Raw genomic sequence first — 18,199 nt, 5'->3', positions numbered from 1 at the left:
CGTACAATAGCCAGACTTCTCCATTTTAAAGGTGTAGCTTTTGGTGGGCTTGCTGCCTGCCGATTGGCTACGTGTTGGGTCAGCTTTGCAGCAGGCTCGGCATGTAAACATCCCCCTTATGCCAGGGGTAGGCAACCTCGGCACTCTGCTGTGGTGAAACTACAAATCCCATCATGCCTCTGCCTCTAGGAGTCATGCCTGTGATCGTCAGGGTCTTGCAATGTGTTATGGGACTTGTAGTTTCAAAACAGCTGGAGGGCCGAGGGTGCCTACCCCTGCCCTATGAAGTGCTTATTGCATCTAGTCTAACCAAGGTCTTAGGTGTATTTATAAAATATTCAGGAGTTCTTAATCCTGTGAAACTGCGTGAACATTTTTATTCTGTGGGGGGCAAAATCTAATGTTACTAATAAGATCAGGAAATATAATCGAAGTCCATAATGAGGTATTTTCCTCAACCAGAGAAAATGGCCTAATGGCATTTGATTTGGCCCTCTTTCATACATTTATATGCAGTTCCCGAAGACAAATGGCTCTGCAAATTATTTATAAATGCACCCCTAAAGCCACGTACACAGGATCGGACTTTCCGATGGGAAATGTTCTATGTGAGCCTGTTGGCGGTAAATCCGACCGTGTGTATGGTCCGTCAGACAATTGTTGGACTTTCCGCCAACAAATGTTGGCTAGTAGGTTTTCAAATTTTCCGTGGACAAATGTGTGTTGTTGGATTTTCCGAGCGTTTGTGCACAAGTCCAAAGTACAAACGCGCATGCTCAGAAGCAAGGATGAGCCAGAAGCGGTCGGTTTTGTAAACTATTGTTCGTAATGGAAAATTAACATTTGTTACAATTCTCTTCTTCTTTAAATAATAATGGATGGGATAATAATGAAGCTGCTTTGCTGGTGATACTGATGGAGTTATTACAAATTAGTTTTCAAAGGCTTTTTTTTTTTTTTTTTTTTCTAGTGATATCAAGAATATTATGTTTTTTATTTTTTTTTTTTTATTTTTTTGCCACAGCACCATTATCCCGTAGTTTTTAAGATCAAAGCTACAACTATGTTGGTCTCTCGTCAGTTTTGCATTGTATTTTTTTAAATGTAACTGCCTACTCCCAAACTGTGATTTGAAGTAAAACATAGTCAAGTATTCTCCTTTTTTTTTTTTTATTTTTTTTTTTCTGTGCATTAAAAAATAAAACAAATAAAATTAGACATGCTATCTGCCAATAGTAAATTCTATGTATCCAAAAATATAGAAAATACACCAAATCAAATCATTATTCAACCAAAATAATGTCAAAGCAATAACTCCAAGGCCAATAATAAATAACACCTTATTTCCTCTTATTCTGCAACAATGTCTGGTTGACAAACTGAAAAGCATGAAATGAAAAGTGCGAGTCAACACTCGCCAACCTTCTACTACCCTGTTTCCCTGAAAATAAGACCTAGCGTGATTGTCGGTGATGGTTGCAATATAATCCCTACCCTCCAAATAAGCCCTTGTTAAAGTCCTTGTAGGTCTTATTTTCAGGGTAGGGCTCATTTTCGGGGGAAACGGGGTAGGGCTTATTTGGGGGGTAGGGCTTATATTGCAGCCATCACCGACAATCACGCTAGGTCTTATTTTCAGGGAAACTGGGTAACACAAAATTAGCAGAAGGAGTCCAGAGGAGCCCAGAGGGTGGTGCTAAAGAGCTGAAAAACCACGTAGTATGTCACTACGTTCGTAATTGTTGGCCAACAATTGTGTGGCCGTGTGTATGCAAGACAAGTTTGGGCCAATGCCCTTCGGACAAAACTCCACGGTTTTGTTGGCCAACAATCCGCTTGTACAAGGCTTTAGTGTATGCGTTTTATAATGCCAAACAGGGATAGGCAACCTTTCGGAGGCTGATATCTACCTGGACAACATGAAGGTAAGCACAGACCTCCGGGGGGTTCTGTTGTACTAGGCGGCGCCCTAAAAAAAAAAAAAAAAAAAAAAAAAAAACTTCCAAAGATGTGGTGTTCCGTACCCCCCCCCCCATGCAGTATCCATGCGTACCCATGCGGAATAGTGCTGGGTGGAAGCAGGAGCTGTTAATATTTTCTAACAACCTATTGATTGGTTGGTATGACAGCCTAACAACCAATCGCTGATGCCCTCCATCCAGCACTGTGCTGCCTCCCGCTCTCCACGCTGCAGGGAACGAGAGCGGCAGAGGCCGGGGGGGAGGGGAGGTAGAGCCATGATCACGATCCATCTGCCGGCTCCCTTCGATCGACAACTTGCTGACCCTCAATATAAAACTGCCTGTGTTGGCAGCTCACTGGAGAGCCAGGACTCTGCTGTCACACTCTGCAAAGTGTTCCAATCATCAGCACTGCTGAGACAGCATGATCTCTGTTGATTGGAGCTCTGGACAAGAGGAGTGTCAAACCCTGGAAGAGGTTCCAATCATTGGCACCTAATTGGACCATCTGATTGTCATTTCATGGATGTGAAGTGGTGGTAAAGGTAGGGGTGGTACGCCATATGTAGGGAAATGCTTTTTATTCATTTTTTCACTTGTTCAAATATATCGCCTTCATCTGCAGGCACTGCTTGAATGAATCCAATGTTGCTGCTCATATAATATTGAAAATGGATAACAATGTTCATGGGGTGTATTTTACATTTTCACATGACTGTAGATAAAAACGAACACTGACAGTTTATCAGAAATGCCAGTCATCTTTGATAACATTTTATAACCATGCACTCTGTATGTAAGAATCGAACATTTCTAGAAAAGTACTTGGCAGCACTGATACATTTTATGGCCATATTTTGGCATGACGCTTTCAACTGTGTCACTGGCGTGTGACTCATTATGTAAACCGTGCACCGACCACAAAACTGTCAGAAGGCAATAGTGATAAGATCATATTTTTGGCAGAAAGCGTCTGCTGCCTAGAAGTCAAATAGACCTGTGACCAGCAGTTTCAAATTGTATTTCCTGTGTGTGTGTGTGTGTGTGTGTGTGTGTGTGTGTGTGTAAATATTTTATTATCTTTTCATGTGACAACACTGAAGAAATGACACTTTGCTACAATGTAAAATAGTGAGTGTACAGCTTGTATAACCATGTAAATTTGCTGTCCCCTCAAAATAGCTTCACACAGCCATTAATGTCTAAACCGCTGACAACAAAAATGAGTACACCCCTAAGTGAGAATTGAAAATTATTATTATTATTATTGAAAAATTATTTTCCAGCACTGCCTTAACTCTCTTGGGCATGGAGTTCACCAGAGCTTCACAGGTTATGCCCTACAGATACTCAATAGAATTTGAGTCTGGAGACATGCTTGGCCAGTCTGTCGCCTTTACCCTCAGCTTCTTTAGCAAGGAAGTAGTCATCTCGGAGGTGTGTTTGCTGTTGGAATACTGCCCAACTGTCTCCAAAGGGAGGGGATCATGCTCTGCTTCAGTATGTCATGATACATGTTGGCATTCATGGTTCCCTCAATGAACTGTAGCTCCTCAGTTTCGGCAGCACTCATGCAGCCCCAGACCATGACACTTCACCGCCATGCTTGACTGGCAAGACACACTTGTCTTTTGTACTCCTCACCTGGTTGCCGCCATACACCTTTGACACCATGCTCAACTTCAATGCAGAGTGCATTGATGGCTGTGTGTTGTGTTATTTTGAGGGGGCGGCAAATTTACACTGTAATACAAGCTGTTCACTCACTACTTTACATTGTAACAAAGTGACATTTCTTCAGTGTTGTCACATGAAAAGATAAAATATGTATGTGTGTATATGGCAGGGCTCGACAAAACCCGGTCGCCAGGTCGCATTGGCGACTAGAAATAGCGACCTCGCGCCTGGGGCAGCACAGCTGGGGGTATCCTGTCTCTGTGGACCCCCCCAGCGTGATCGCGCCGGGCCGTTCCGCCGGCGGCCGAAAATTTAGGCCGCGGCTTTGAGGCCTTCTGCGGTCCTATGATTCCTTATGGAATCTGGCGCCCTCTTGTGGTCGCCGTTGGTATGACAGACCAGTAATTCTAATGAAGCTTCCTCTGAGTGTTTTATATTACCTGCCTTTTCTTCCCTTTATTTAGAACCCCCTAAACATTATATATATTTTTTATTCTAACACCCTAGAGAATAAAATGGTGGTTGTTGCAATACTGTCTGTCACACCGTATTTGTGCAGCGGACTTACAAGCGCACTTTTGTTGGGAAAAATAATTTAGTTAAAGCGGTAGTAAACCCGCATTTTTTTTTTTTTTTTTTTTTAAAACCTGCAAAGCAAAAGGCATAATGAGCTAGTATGCACCGCATACTAGCTCATTATGAAATACTTACCTTAGAACGAGGCCCCGACATCTCGCCCGATCCACGCCGAGGAAGCCGACATGCTCCCTCGGCGTCTCTTCCGGGTATCGCGGCTCCGGCGCTGTGAGTGGCCGGAGCCGCGATATCGTCACTCCCGCGCATGCGCGCGGGAGATTTAAATCCGGCCGGACGAGCGCTGCCGGATTTTCGCGGAGAGAACCCCCTTGTGCGCATGCGCCGCTGCAGTCAGCGGCACATACCGAGGGGAATATCTCCTAAACCGTACAGGTTTAGGAGATATTTTTTTTACCTACAGGTAAGCCTTATTATAGGCTTTCCTGTAGGTAAAAGTTAAAAAAGTGGGTTTACTTCCACTTTAATAAAAAAATAAGACAACAGTAAAGTTAGCCCAATTATTTTTTATATTGTGAAAGATAATGTTACGCCGAGTAAATTGATACCCAACATGTCACGCTTCAAAATTGCACCCGCTCATGGAATGGCGACAAACTTTTACCCTTTAAAATCTCCATAGGCGACGTTTAAAAAAATTCTACAGGTTGCATGTTTTGAGTTACAGAGGAGGTCTGGGGCTAGAATTATTGCTCTCGCTCTACCGATCACGGCGCTACCTCCTATGTGTGGTTCGAACACCGATTTTATATGCGGGCAGGACAGGGCGCGTTTAAAAATTATTATTTTTTCTTCTTATTTTAACTTTTTTTTTTTTTTTCCACTGTTCTTTTAAAAAAAATGTTGTGTCACTTTTATTCTTATTACAAGGAATGTAAAAATCCCTTGTAATAGAAAAAGCATGACAGGTCCTCTTAAATATGAGATCTGAGGTCAGAGAGACCTCGGATCTCATATTTACACTAAAATGCAATTGAAAAAAAAATTGTCATTTGAAAAAAATATATAAAATGTCCCTCTAAGAGCTATGGGCAATGACTTGGAGACGGGGTGGGGGGGGGGGGGGGGCAGGGACGGGGGGGTCGGCGACGGCGCTGCTATCTTCCCCTCACTCGTCTCCATGTCAGGCCAGGGACAGGTCCGGATCGCCGTCACGGACCTGGCTCCTAACTTTTTAAGCTGGCTCCTAGATTCCAAGCAAATTTGTCAACCCCTGGTATATGGACTGGGTAATGTGTTGTAAACTAAAGGATGGCACAATGTTTGGTGGTAATGAGAATAATCAACCTACAGAGGGCTGAATTCAAAGACCCCCCCCCCCCCCCCCCCCAAAATGCTTATTTTTCTGACTGGTTTTCACTAGTTTTGCATTTGGCTAGGTCAGTGTCACTACTGGTAGCATGAGGACCCAATACCTGGACCTATAAAGGTTGCACAGGCACTCCAACTCCTCCAGGATAGCACATCAATACATGCCATTGCCAGAAGGTTTGCTGTGTCTCCCAGCACAGTGTCAGGAGCATGGAGGAAATTCCAGGAGACAGGCAGTTACTCTAGGAGAGCTGGGCAGGGCCGTAAAAAGGTCCTTAACCCATCAGCAGGACCGGGATCTACTCCTTTGTGCAAAGAGGAACAGGATGAGCACTGTCAGAGCCCTACAAAATGACCTTCAGCAGGCCACTGGTGTGAATGTCTCTGACCAAACAATCAGAAACGGACTTCATGATGATGGCCTGAAGGCCTAGCATCCTCTATTGAGCCTGTGCTCACTACCTGACACAGTGGCGCTTGATTGACATTTGCCATTGAACACCAGAATATGAAGGTCCGAAACTTGCGCCTTGTGCTTTTCAGATTAGAGCAGGTTCCCCCTGAGCACATGTGACAGACGGGAAAGGGTCTGGAGAAGCTGTGAAGAACGTTATGCTGCATGTAACATTCAGCATGACCGGTTTGGTTGCGGGTCAATGATGGTCTGGGGAGGCATATCCATGGAAGGACGCACAGACCTGTACAGGCTAGACAATGGCACACTGACTGCCATTAGGTATCGGGATGAAATCCTTGGACCCATTGTCGGACCCTATGCTGGTACAGTGGGTCCCGAGTTCCTCCTGGTGCACGGCAATGCCCAGCCTCATGTGGTGAGACTATGCAGCCAGTTCCTGGAGGATAAAGAAATTCAATCAAATCATTGAATGGCCCCCACGCTCGCCCGACCTAAATCCAGTAGAACACCTCTGGGACTTTGTGTCTATCCATCTGACGCCGCCAGGTTGCACCTCTGTCTGTTGTCTGTTCAGGAACTCAGTGATGCCCTGGTCCAGATCTAAAAAAAAATACCCCAGGACACCATCTGTCTCAAGAGCATGCCCCAATGTTGTCAGGCATGCATACGAGCATGTGGAGGCCATAAAACTACCGAGTACCATTTTGAGTTGCTGCATTGAAGTTTCAGCAAAATGGATTAGCATGCTGCATAATTTTTTTTCACTTTGATTTTGAAGGTGTCTTTAAATTTTAGCCCTCTGTAGGTTGATAATTGTAATTTCTAGAAAATGTGGCACCCTTTTGTCCCTAACACATGTCCCAGTCCATATCCATATAGATATCCAGCATGATATTTCCCCCATTGAAATCTGATGTGTTTTAAAAGTGTTCCCTTTTTTTTTTACTTAGCAGTGTATATATACAGTATCTCACAAAAGTAAAGACCTTGCGCTCCTCCACCTTCCGTTTTTAAAAATGCCTCACAGATGCTCAATAGGGTTAGGGTCTGGAGACATGTTTGGCTAGTCACCTTTTACCCTGAGCTTCTTTTGCAAGGCAGTGGTCATCTTGGAGGTGGGTTTGGGGTTGTTATCATGTTGGAATAGCCATCTGAACCAAATAAGTTTTATCTTGGTCTCATCTGACCATAGTTCCAGTAATTCATGTCCTTAGTATGCTTGTCTTCAGCAAACTCTTTAGAAGAGGCTTCCTTCTGGAACGACAGCCATGCAGACCAATTTGATTCAGTGTGCGGTGTATGGTCTGAGCACTGGCAGGCTGACCCCCCTCCCTTAACCTCTGCAGCAATGCTGGCAGCACTCATATGTAGGGCTGGGAAAATTTTTATTTTAAATTGAGTTGGGAGGTCAAATCGATTCAAAATATCAGCAAATCGATTTTAGATTTATTTATTTTTGTCACCAGGACCGGCGCTGACACCGCGGCGGTCATGAGGTGCTGCGTGCAGGAGTGTGTAGGCCTGCAGCTCCCCAGGACTGGCGCGGTGTGCATCAACAATTTTTTTGAACCAGAGATGTCAGACGCATCTTACCTGGGCTAAGGAGAAAAAGGACTGGACTGTTGCTCGGTGGTCCAAAGTCCTCTTTTCGGGTAAAAGTAAATTTTTGAATTTGATTTGGAAATCAAGGTACCAGAGTCTGAAGGAAGAGTGGAGAGGTACATAATCCAAGTTGCATGAGGTCCAGTGTGACATTTCCACAGTCCGTGATGATTTGGGGGTGCTGTGTTTAAAAAGCTAGTAATCATTAGACAGTGGTACCTTGGATTACGAGCATAATTTGTTCCAGAAGCATGTTTGTAATCCAAAGCAAAAGTGGGTTTCCCTTTAGAAAATAAATGGAAACTCAGATAATTTTTTCCAGTTTCACTACTAGTGCATGCAGTACTGCATGTGGCCAGTGGTGGGTGGGGTTTGCCCCAGAGACACTCAGGAACGGAGTGTTTCCGAGTGTCTGCAAGTGTCACCGGCTCCCCTGCACCTCTGGTTACATGCAGTACTGTACACCCCGGAGGCTTGAATCCTGCTAGTCTTGCAACACAATGCTCGCAAACAGTCAGTTTAAAAAAAAAAAAATGGCTTGTATTGTGAAATGCTTGTAAACCGCGTTACTCGCAGTCCGAGGAATTTCTGTATGTAATATATAATCCATATACAATCCTATTTCATTTTTATTTTTTACCAACTATGTCTGACCATGCTCCATTTTGCCAGTTGTTTTGTGCTATATTATGTTTCCACATGGATGTTAATAGTGGGCATGATACCATTGCACCTCCATGTTGTTACTATGTGTACATATTGTATCTTATATTGGAGCTATACATATTTATTTTACCAGTATTGTGGTTTTATTTTATCTGTATTAGTATATGTTAATAAAAACACTTTACAGACCCGCAGTGCGATTTTTTTTTTATTTTTTTTTATTTTTTTTTTTTTTTTTTTTTGCGTCCAGGTACATGCTTCATCTAAAGTCCCAAACCCCTCTTTTGTCTCGCATATCAGGGATGGAGGCATGGGACTTATATGTCCTATACCTCATTTAAAGTCCCAATCTTTTTATTTAGTACACACTAATAGTTTTTTTTTTTTTTCAACCCAGCAGGTTGAACAAAAAAACCTGACCGCTCAGGAGGAGCTGCTCTACGAACAATCTGATGTTAGTACAGCGATCTCCCCTGCTGTACTATTATGTTCTGACAGGGGGGACTGCACACCTGGGGGGAACGTTCTGGTCGGGAGCCGATCGGTGGACCTTTTTCAGTCAGGCCCCTTTGAACAGCCGTCTTCTGTCAGACCGGCTGCAGTCTATTGAACTGACTGATGCCGTCCAGACTTTATCCTTGTCTGACCGGTTTCCCATCACTGCCTTTCCTAACAGAAGGTTAAAGAAACACCAGTCTTTAACCTTTCCCTGCTCTATCCAAATGAAAATATAGTTACACTTTATGTAATACAGCTGGATTCAGGCTTTCAAATAAAGCTACACACTATTCTTTTATTAAATCCCAGACATTCCTGCTTGACAAATTTGCTTTGAATCTAGGAGCCAGCTAAAAAAGTTAGAAGCCATTTTTTTCTAACAAATCTTATGGGTGGAACATGTAACATGTTCTCTAGGTGAACTCATCCTTTAAAGGGTATGTTAACCCACAAAGTTAAAATTTACAAAATCCTCTCTATGTATTCCTGTAATGTGCCCTGTGTCTATTCCTTATAAAAATACTGCTATGTACCTGTTTCAGAGCGCTGATTGGCACTCGCGTGATCCACCGACTCTCTCTCTCCTCGGCCTTACAGCCAGGGCCGCTGATAAGCCAGTACAGCTGACCCTGTTGTACCGGGCCCAGCCAGTAGGGGGGGCCCGAGCAATCTTAACAGCATTTAGAATAATAAAAAAAAAAGTAAAAAGTCTGACTGCACAGGGCTGACCGAGGGAGGAGGAGAGCATCACCCCAGGAGCCTGGATCTCAGATAACACAGGGGTCTATGGATAAGAGAAGAGGGGACGTGTATTCCTATCAGCACCCGAGCCTCCCTCCCCCCCTCCTCGGGAAGGACAGAACACCGGAGCTCTCCTCAAGGCAAGATAACAGGTGACAGATTGCATTCTTCTCCTGTGATCCCCGTTCTGCCTCTGTACAAATCTGTGCTGTAAACTTGCCCTGCACCTCAGCAGGACAGGTCTGGTGGAAGTGAAAGCTAAATTCATGAATATGTTAGGAAAATAATGGAACTTTTCAGGGACTACACACAGATGCATTTCACAAAATCATTCTTTTAATATAGTTGTATGTTGAATATATTTATATAGCACCTGAAAAGTCCCAGTATATTCCTAACATATTCATAAAGTTGAGTACTCTTTCACTTACCTGTTTCCATGCTCCAGCCAGCTGCAGAGCCCTCTTCCTCCACCAAACCTCATCACATCGCAGGGGGGCTGAAGTGTGAGCAACTGGGCTTAGGTGTCCGTTTATGAAGCAGTGATCAGCAGTGATCCAGAGGATTGCCGCTGATCACAGCCCATAAACAGTTTATGAACCAGAGATAATCAGGGGAGAAGTGTTTGAATATGTTCTCCCGCCGATTATCTCCACACACTGAGAATACTCATTGAATGACACAGAAACGGCCAGTTTATGAAGCTGCGATCTGAGCGCTTCACTGGCGATCTGTGTCAGAATTCACACTCCCCGATTCACCAACTCAGAGGTGGAGAATCGAGGAGTGAAGAGGGAATGTGGGGGGATCTGAGGAGGAAAGAGGAAGATGATTAACTTCCTTATGCCTCGTTCAGACCCCCAACACTGTAACCATGTCCCCCTGTCATATTTATATATAATGTGTATATATATAATGTTTGTGTATATACATGTATATATAATGTCTGTGTGTGTATACATGTATATATTATGTAGGGGGACTCTTTATTTTACTAACATTAATCACACCGTGTGTCAGTGTATTGAGCTGTGATAATTTATCACTGCTTAATAAATTGACATCTCTGTGTATTGGTGAATTTCTCGTACTGTAAACTTGTAAAGTCTCACAAGATTGCAGTATTAGGGGCCGTTCTCCAGTGTTAGAAGCGTTTGTAGATCACTTCACTCCTCCAAGGGTGAAGCGATCTACTCCGCTTTATAAACTGACATACAGAGGAGAAAGATCTCCTCTGTGAATGCCAGAGAATGAAGTAGTGAATAGATTTCACTGCTTCATAAAAGGACACCATAGTCAGTAAAACATACACAAGCGCTTTAGGGAACCATTCAGCGCTGGAAGAAGCCAGCTAAAGCAAGAAATTGGGTAAAGCTGGGTACACACACATCAAAATTCAGTTTAGCAGTAATCGGACAAATTTTGATCTATGTGTAGCCCTCCGTGTTAGAAGCCAATCATTATACCACCTTGGTATATTCATATGCCATCCCACATACTGACTCCTACCACCTTTGATCACTTCAAATCACTGAAGTGGTCATTGTGGTTAGAGTGTTCCTTTAATATCTCTCAGAAAAAGTTAACCTCTGTATACTGATTCCATTTCATTTGATCATCCTCTAGTTGTGTTAAATTGGTGGGGGGTGCTGCCTGTATACCCTAGCCTCTCGGTATAGGGTCGGGGCCAGGGATGTGGCTAAAGGGGACCCCATCAGGTAGGCTGTACGGGGCCCCATGATTTCTATCAGCAGCCCTGCTTACAGCTGCAATGAGCGGGGCCAAGGATCCCCGCTGACGTCGGGAGGAAAGGAGGCGAGAGGCAGCTCCTCCCGCTGAAGCTGTCATGCAAGAGAGGCGAGAGAGGGGAGGCAGATCACATGATTGCCAATCAGCGCTCTGAAACGGGTATATAGCAGCATTATTTTTATAAGGCATAGACACGGGGTACGTTACAAGAATACATAAAGAGGATGGTGTAATGTTACCATAATTTGAACAGCAAGAGGGAAGGGGGTGGGGAGCAGAGCGGCACGGACAAGGAGGGGGCAGGCAGGCGGGGGGGGGGAGAGGACAGAGCAGAGCTATGGATGACTGAGGCAAGTAAACTGACCACGGTGTCAGGGCTCAGCAGCCATGATACACCATGGTCAGTTTAGAGGGGTGGGCATAGCCAGGCAGGATCAGCCAGGTATTTCAGGTGATACAGGGGGCCAAATTACACAGCACAAGCACTGTGCTGTATAACATGCTTTAATGGAACAGGATATTTTTATTTTTTTTATTGGGTTAACGCTTTAACTCTTTCACACCAGAGCCAATGTTTTATTTTTTTTTCACACGTTTTAAAATTTTTTTATGTAATCTTCAGCAGGCTTTAAAACATATATTTTCTGAAAGCAGACACCCTATAGCACATTGTCAAACGCAAGGCCCGCAGGCCGAATCCGGTCCTCCAGGTAATTTCATATGCTCACACCTCTCCTGCAGCTTTGGCACCCCTCTTGTCTCCACCTTGTCCCAGCAGTCGGCAGCAGAAAGGAGGTCAGAGCTCCTCTTGCAGGTTCTGTGCCTCTGTGCAGCTGCAGCACCCCTTCATCTTCGCCTCCCTTGGTCTCAGCATTCAGCTGACTCCAGCCTTCCTCTGGTCCTCCTCCAGACAATGCACTTTCCAAGCTCCACCCCCAGCTTCCCAGCAGCAGCACAAGGCAAGGAAAGGTGCACTGTGATGTAAAAAAGGAGGGGGGGGGGGTGCTCTGGACATCTAGTCTAACTGATACAACTGGCCCTTTGAGGGCCACCATAATGATAATGCGGCCCACAATGAAATCAAGTTTGACACCTCTGCCCTAGAGGACACATGGTATCGGTAGTAACTTCATAATTTTCCCTGCGCTGTACAGTGGCAGTCCAACTATATAGCTGTAATTTTGGGGGCGGGGGTCCTAGGACCACCCAAGAGTAGTGTTGAAAGGTAATTACGTTTTCTTAATAAAAGGATGCTTTAGAACCCTCAGTCATGCTACATACTTTTCATGACGCTTGCAGACTTAAACTTGCCATATGTGTATAGATTTACCAAAAAAAAAAAAAATTATTCTCGTTCCGCCTGCAGGCTGAATATAAGAAATCGAACAAGTTCCTTCATCCAAGCTAAACAAAGATGGATAAATCTTCCCTGTTGGCGATTACCAGCTGTGAGAATACGCTAACAATGACTGCAGCTGATTAAAGCCTAATACACACCTTTTTGAATGAATGAATGAAATACTTATATAGCGCGCAATGCGAACTGAATCGCCTCTAGGCGCTGTGGCGAGCTTTGATCATCTGCTAAAAGAGGAAGGTCTTGAGTTTTTTCCTAAAAGCCAGGTGATTTTCTTCCAGGCGGATGTTGATTGGTAGAGCATTCCATAGCAGAGGCCCTTGGAAAGCGAATCTCCAATCACCCTTGGATTTATACCGGGCTTTGGGCACGAGGAGGAGGTTTTTGTTGGCTGATCGAAGACTGCGGTTTGGTGTGTAATGATTTATTTTCTCCATTAGGTATTGCGGAGCTTCTCTATGCACGCATTTGTGGGTGAGGCAAAGGGTCTTGAACGTGATCCGATTTTTTACGGTTAGCCAATGTAAGCTCCTCAGTGAAGGAGAAATGGATTCCCAGGGTTTTCCTGTTATCAGCCTTGCCGCCGTGTTTTGGATCAGTTGTAATCGCGCAAGTTGATATTGTGGTAATCCTATGTGAAGCGAGTTTGCGTAGTCCAGTCCTGAATTAATGATTGTTCCAACTACCACTGCTTTGTCATTCTTTGGGATAAAAGGGATGAGTCTGCGAAGCATGCGCAGTAGATGGTGAGATCGACTGACTACAGATCCTATTTGCGCATCCATTGACATTTGTGCGTCTAAAATAACCCCGAGACTCTTCGCTTTGGTCTTTGGGGAGATAGTCTGCCCAAAGACGGTTGGTGGAGACCAGGAGGTTTTGGTTGCGGGCTTATGATTTGGGTGTAAGATAAGAAGCTCTGTCTTTGATTGGTTCAGCTGGAGGGAGTTGGTGGTCATCCAGTCCTCTATTGATTTGAGGCAGTTTTCAAGTTGTTGTTGGTGATCTTTTTTTCCATTGATCCGGAAATAAAGTTGTGTGTCGTCAGCGTAAGAGTGGAAGCAGAGATCTGAGCATCTGATGATTTGAAGGAGTGGGCGAATGTAAATGTTGAAGAGAACGGGTGACAATGGAGAGCCTTGAGGGACTCCGCAGGTGACTGCCCGAGTTTCGGAGAGGAATTTTCCTAGTTTCACTGTCTGTTACCGATTTCCTAGGAAGGACGCGAACCAATGGAGATCTATGTCTTGGACTCCGGCTACTTCTGTGAGGCGGACAAGTAGAGTATTGTGATCTACTGTATCAAACGCTGCACTTAGGTCTAGCAGTACGAGGAGACACGGCTCTCCGTCATCTGCTGCTTCGAGGGCGTCATCCCAAATCTTGAGGAGAGCTGTTTCTGTTCCATGACCCGGGCGGAAGCCTGATTGCAGCGGGTCCAGGAGTTTGTGAGTATCCAGGTGAAGTTGTAGCTGATGTACTACAGCTTTCTCCATGATCTTAGAAATGGTGTTGAGGCTTGTAATCGGCCTACGGTTGTTTGGATCCTGAGGGTCCAGGTTTGGTTTCTTGAGTAGAGGTTTGACAATGCCTTGTTTGAGGATGCTGGGAACAATCCCTTCGTGGAATGATCGGTTTATGAGGTGGGTTATGGTTGGAGCCACGATGTCGGAGCATTCTTTCAGTAGTTTTGTGGGGATGATGTCAATAGGTGAGGTACTGTCACGCAGTTTATTAATGATGTTTTTTGCGGTGTCTACGGTAATTGGGGATAGTGAAAATTTTGGCGGTTGCGGTATGTTGGTGCGGACATCCTCTTTATGTTTTTGCTGGCTGAGGTTGGATGTTTTCTTCTGACAAATTGTTTCCCTGATGGTTTTGACTTTATCGATGAAAAAATCCGACAGTTTGTCACAGTAATCCTGGGATTCGCTTTCTGGGGGTTCTAGGCACACCGGATTCATTGATTGATTAACCAGTTTAAACAGTTCCCGTGGTTGGTTTGCGGCCGTTGAGATTGTATATGAGAAGTGGTCCTTTTTGGCTTTGAAGATTGCTTTCCGATAATTCTCTGTCAGACCTTTTTATTTTTTTATTTTTTGCATGCTAATTTCCATATTGAAAACTAATAGGTTACTAAAGTACGAAAGTTTTCGTACAACAGAATAAAAATTTGAAAGTGATGTAATGTATTTGTATTGTATTTTTGGATGAAAACTTTACTAATTAAATGAAAACCGTATGAGAGAAATTTTCGTGTTAGTTACTTTGGAAAAATTTGGACGAAAGAGGTGTAGTAACGATGGTACGATCGCTTTAAAAGCAAAACATTTTTTTTTTTTTGTATGATATTCTGATCGTGTGTACTAGGCTTAAGGAAGCCAGGCAGAAAAACTGAAAATTTTCAGCTCAAGGTTTTGTTTAGTCAAGTGGTGCATGCAGGGCAACCCATTGGTCGAATTTTAGCCGATTCAGCAGGAATTATTTGATCCGTGTATGGCCAGCTTTTCCTTTATACTAACCCAGAGAAAAAAATTAGGGAAATAAATGAGTCTCATGCAAACCACAAGGAAATACTTTGCACATGGTTCCTATAGCACAAAGAACAAGAATAGGCGTTTAGCTAATTTTTGGACTTGCACCATGCTAAATGGAGTGCCGTGTAGGGAACATGATCCCTAAATAGTAACATAGATCCCACAGATGCCCCCCTTCCAGTCCAAAACAAATTTGTTTTGCTGTGTGTGTGTGTGTGTGTGTGCGTGTGTGCGCGCGCACCCTAAGAGGAGATCCAGAAGACTGCCTTTTAGAAGTAAAAAAAATTATTTTAGAAATGGTACATCAGCAAATCAAAAGTTCATTGGACAAAAATATATCGGTTTATGATGGCCCTTTCTGATCTTCTTTCTAGGTGTGACTCATGCAGCCATATGGGCTGCCTGCATTTCATATCTCAGTGCTGCAGTTCCTTCTGAATTACGGACATCTGCTCAGGGAATCCTTCAGGGCCTCCATCTTGGACTTGGTAGAGGATGTGGTGCCATGATTGGTGGTGTCTTGGTGAATTTTTTTGGTAAGTTTCAAATACGTCTTATAATTTTATTTTGTGCAGTTTTGTCTAATCACACTCAATACTTTCCTCCCTGTATCACTGAGAAAATTGCCAAACTCCCTTCAATGTCTCTCCTCACCACCTGTCCACAGGACCCTGTCCCCTCACAATTACTGTAACCACCTTCCTGCTTCCTAAATTCTCAAACCCAAATCCCCTCTCTCCCTCTCTCCCTGGCACCTTTCCCTCTCTGCCCAAACATGCATTGTTTACCCCCATACTGACAACCTTATCTATCCCCTACAGTCCGGGTTCTGCCCACAACATTCCACTGAAACTTCTCTACTAAAACTCGCCAACGATCTACTAACTGCTAAAACCAACAGCTAGTACTCCATACTCTTACTCTTGGACCTTTGACACAGTTAACCACCTGCTCCTCCTCAACAAATTCCACTCCCTTGGCCTTTGTGATTCTGTTCTTTCATGGTTCTCCTCCTACCAATCTCAGCACACTTTCAGTGTTGCATATAACACAATCTCCTCGGCTCCTCTTTCTTTCTTTTCTAGTACCCCAAGGCTCTGTCCTTGGGCCCCTTTTTATTCTATCTATACCTATTCCCTGGGCCAGTTGATAACCTTCCATGGCTTCCAATACCACCCCTTTGCTTATGACACCCAGATCTATCCACCCCCCAACTTACCCCCTCAATCTCCTTATGTATCACAAACTTACTGAGCGACAGATTAGTATGGATGTCACACCACTTCCTCAAACTCAATCTTTTTAAAACTGAGCTTCTAATATTTATTTCTGCCCGATCCCCATGACTTTACCTTCAAGATCAACCATTGGTCTTGGCACAGCTATTGGTCCATCCACACACGCCAGGGTGCTGGGTGTAATCCTAGACTCTGACCGCTCCTTTAGCCCCCATATCCAATCACTGGCTACACCATGTCGCCTTCACCTCTACAACATTTCCAGAATTCACCCCTTCCTAAAGATGCCACAAAATAATGTATTCACTGCTTGGTTTTCTTATATTCACCGACCGACACAGCTCCTCTGTAACTAAGGTGTATTGGTCTAGCAGCAGCATTCAGAATAGACTAAAGGGGGGATAGTCTGTGTAAGGGTGGGCCAGTGAGGAGAGCGTGTTGCAGTAGTCAAGGCAGGAAACAGGATTTTTGTACTCACAGTAAAATCCTTTTCTCTGTAATTCACCGACCGACACAGCTCCTCTCTGTAACTACATGGGTTGTATAGCCTGCCATTAGGAGAAACTAGGCAAAATTGTTACACAGTACACAGAACTTTAATCCTGCCCCGCCCCGTGCTATCAACCCTCCTCCTACTGCTGCTAGCAGCTTCAGTTTTTATTTTGCCTAGCAAGGAGAATGACCTAGGAAACCCTGCGGGCCTCTCGGTCCATATTTTTACTGCAGGTTTGCTGCTTTTTGCGCAAGATGAGAGATCCTGAGATCTTCTATCAACTGCCGGATGGGTGACAGTTAATGATATCCTTGTAGTCTCCCCAGTCCGACTATCGAGCGTGAGCAGGCTGCAGCTACAACTCGGCAGGCCACGACATGCCTCATGCTCCAGAGGTGGTCGGTAAGCTTCAATGCTCCAGGGTATACATATGACCGGGCTACTGATGTCTGGATCACAGTATACCGAGGCCAACAGCTACCCTGTAACTGCGCAGGTGTAGGTCTGTGATGGAATGTCTCCCAGCTCTTCAGGACTGGTAAGTACGGCTCTCCCTGCTTTGGTGGGGGGGAGCAGCTGGGGGGCATTCCCTGGGGGGGTCGATTCGGGGGCCACCTCACCTCCTTATCTTCTCTCCCAAGTCCCTATCACCCCTCCTTTCCCCCTCCGAGGGGGATTTCTGCATGCGCGCTGTGTGTGTGTGTGTGTGTGTGTGTGTGTGTGTGTGTGTGTGTGTGTTCGCTGTTTCTCACCTGTGGGGGCTCTGTGCGGTTGCTGTTCAGTCCTGGTCCAGGGGTCCCAAAAAAGCAGTTTTTGTGGAGGTTGTCTGTCAGCAGGCAGCTTGTTTTTATTTTTGCTCTCCAACGCATGGCGCTGTTCCGGCGGCCATCTTGGATTTGGGAAAGCTATAGATTCCCCTGGGGAGCTTCAGCAGCCATTTTCCTTAGGATTCTTATTGATTACATTGGCAGCCATTTTGTGAAGGCCTGAATGCTTAGTTCGCCGCTGGCCTCTTGTGACAGCATGACATGTGCTTTCTCTTGTTACTTCCTGTATCCACTGTGTGTGTGTGTGTGTGTGTGTGTGTGTGTGTGTGTGTGTGTGTGGGACACTGGATGGCTCTGTGCTGAATGCTGAAGCTGTTCTGCAAATCGTGGCACCACTGTTAGAGCTGCTGCTGACAGTTTTTTTCTCCTCTCTTCCTCTGGGAACCTTCTAGGGGCTACAGGCACTATTGTTGGCATTCACAGAAAGTGCTAGACTCACCACCCTGGGGCAAAGTACCCCCCCACGCGGCACCAGGAGGGTGGGACTTTCACTGTCCTAAGTCCCCTTGCAGGAGGCAAACAGGATAGGG

At 44.7% G+C, this 18,199-nt stretch overlaps 1 protein-coding gene across 5 annotated transcripts in view; it reads left to right on the top strand.

Moving 5' to 3' along the window:
• MFSD6 (major facilitator superfamily domain containing 6) overlaps positions 1 to 18,199 on the top strand; it is a 138,213-nt gene that overhangs the window by 78,270 nt on the left and 41,744 nt on the right. For all 5 annotated transcript variants that reach the window (XM_077448672.1, XM_077448671.1, XM_077448673.1 and 2 more), the window contains exon 4: positions 15,486 to 15,647. In XM_077448672.1, coding sequence (XP_077304798.1) covers positions 15,486 to 15,647 — 162 coding nt within the window. The remainder of the gene's footprint in view (positions 1 to 15,485; positions 15,648 to 18,199) is intronic.

Source organism: Lithobates pipiens, unplaced genomic scaffold, assembly GCF_037356315.1.
Source record: "Lithobates pipiens isolate NorthernLeopardFrog02 unplaced genomic scaffold, aLitPip1_a1.2 Scaffold_22, whole genome shotgun sequence".
NCBI lineage: Eukaryota > Metazoa > Chordata > Amphibia > Anura > Ranidae > Lithobates > Lithobates pipiens.
Note: the sequence above shows the minus strand (reverse complement) of the source record. Positions and strands in the feature narration are given on the sequence as shown.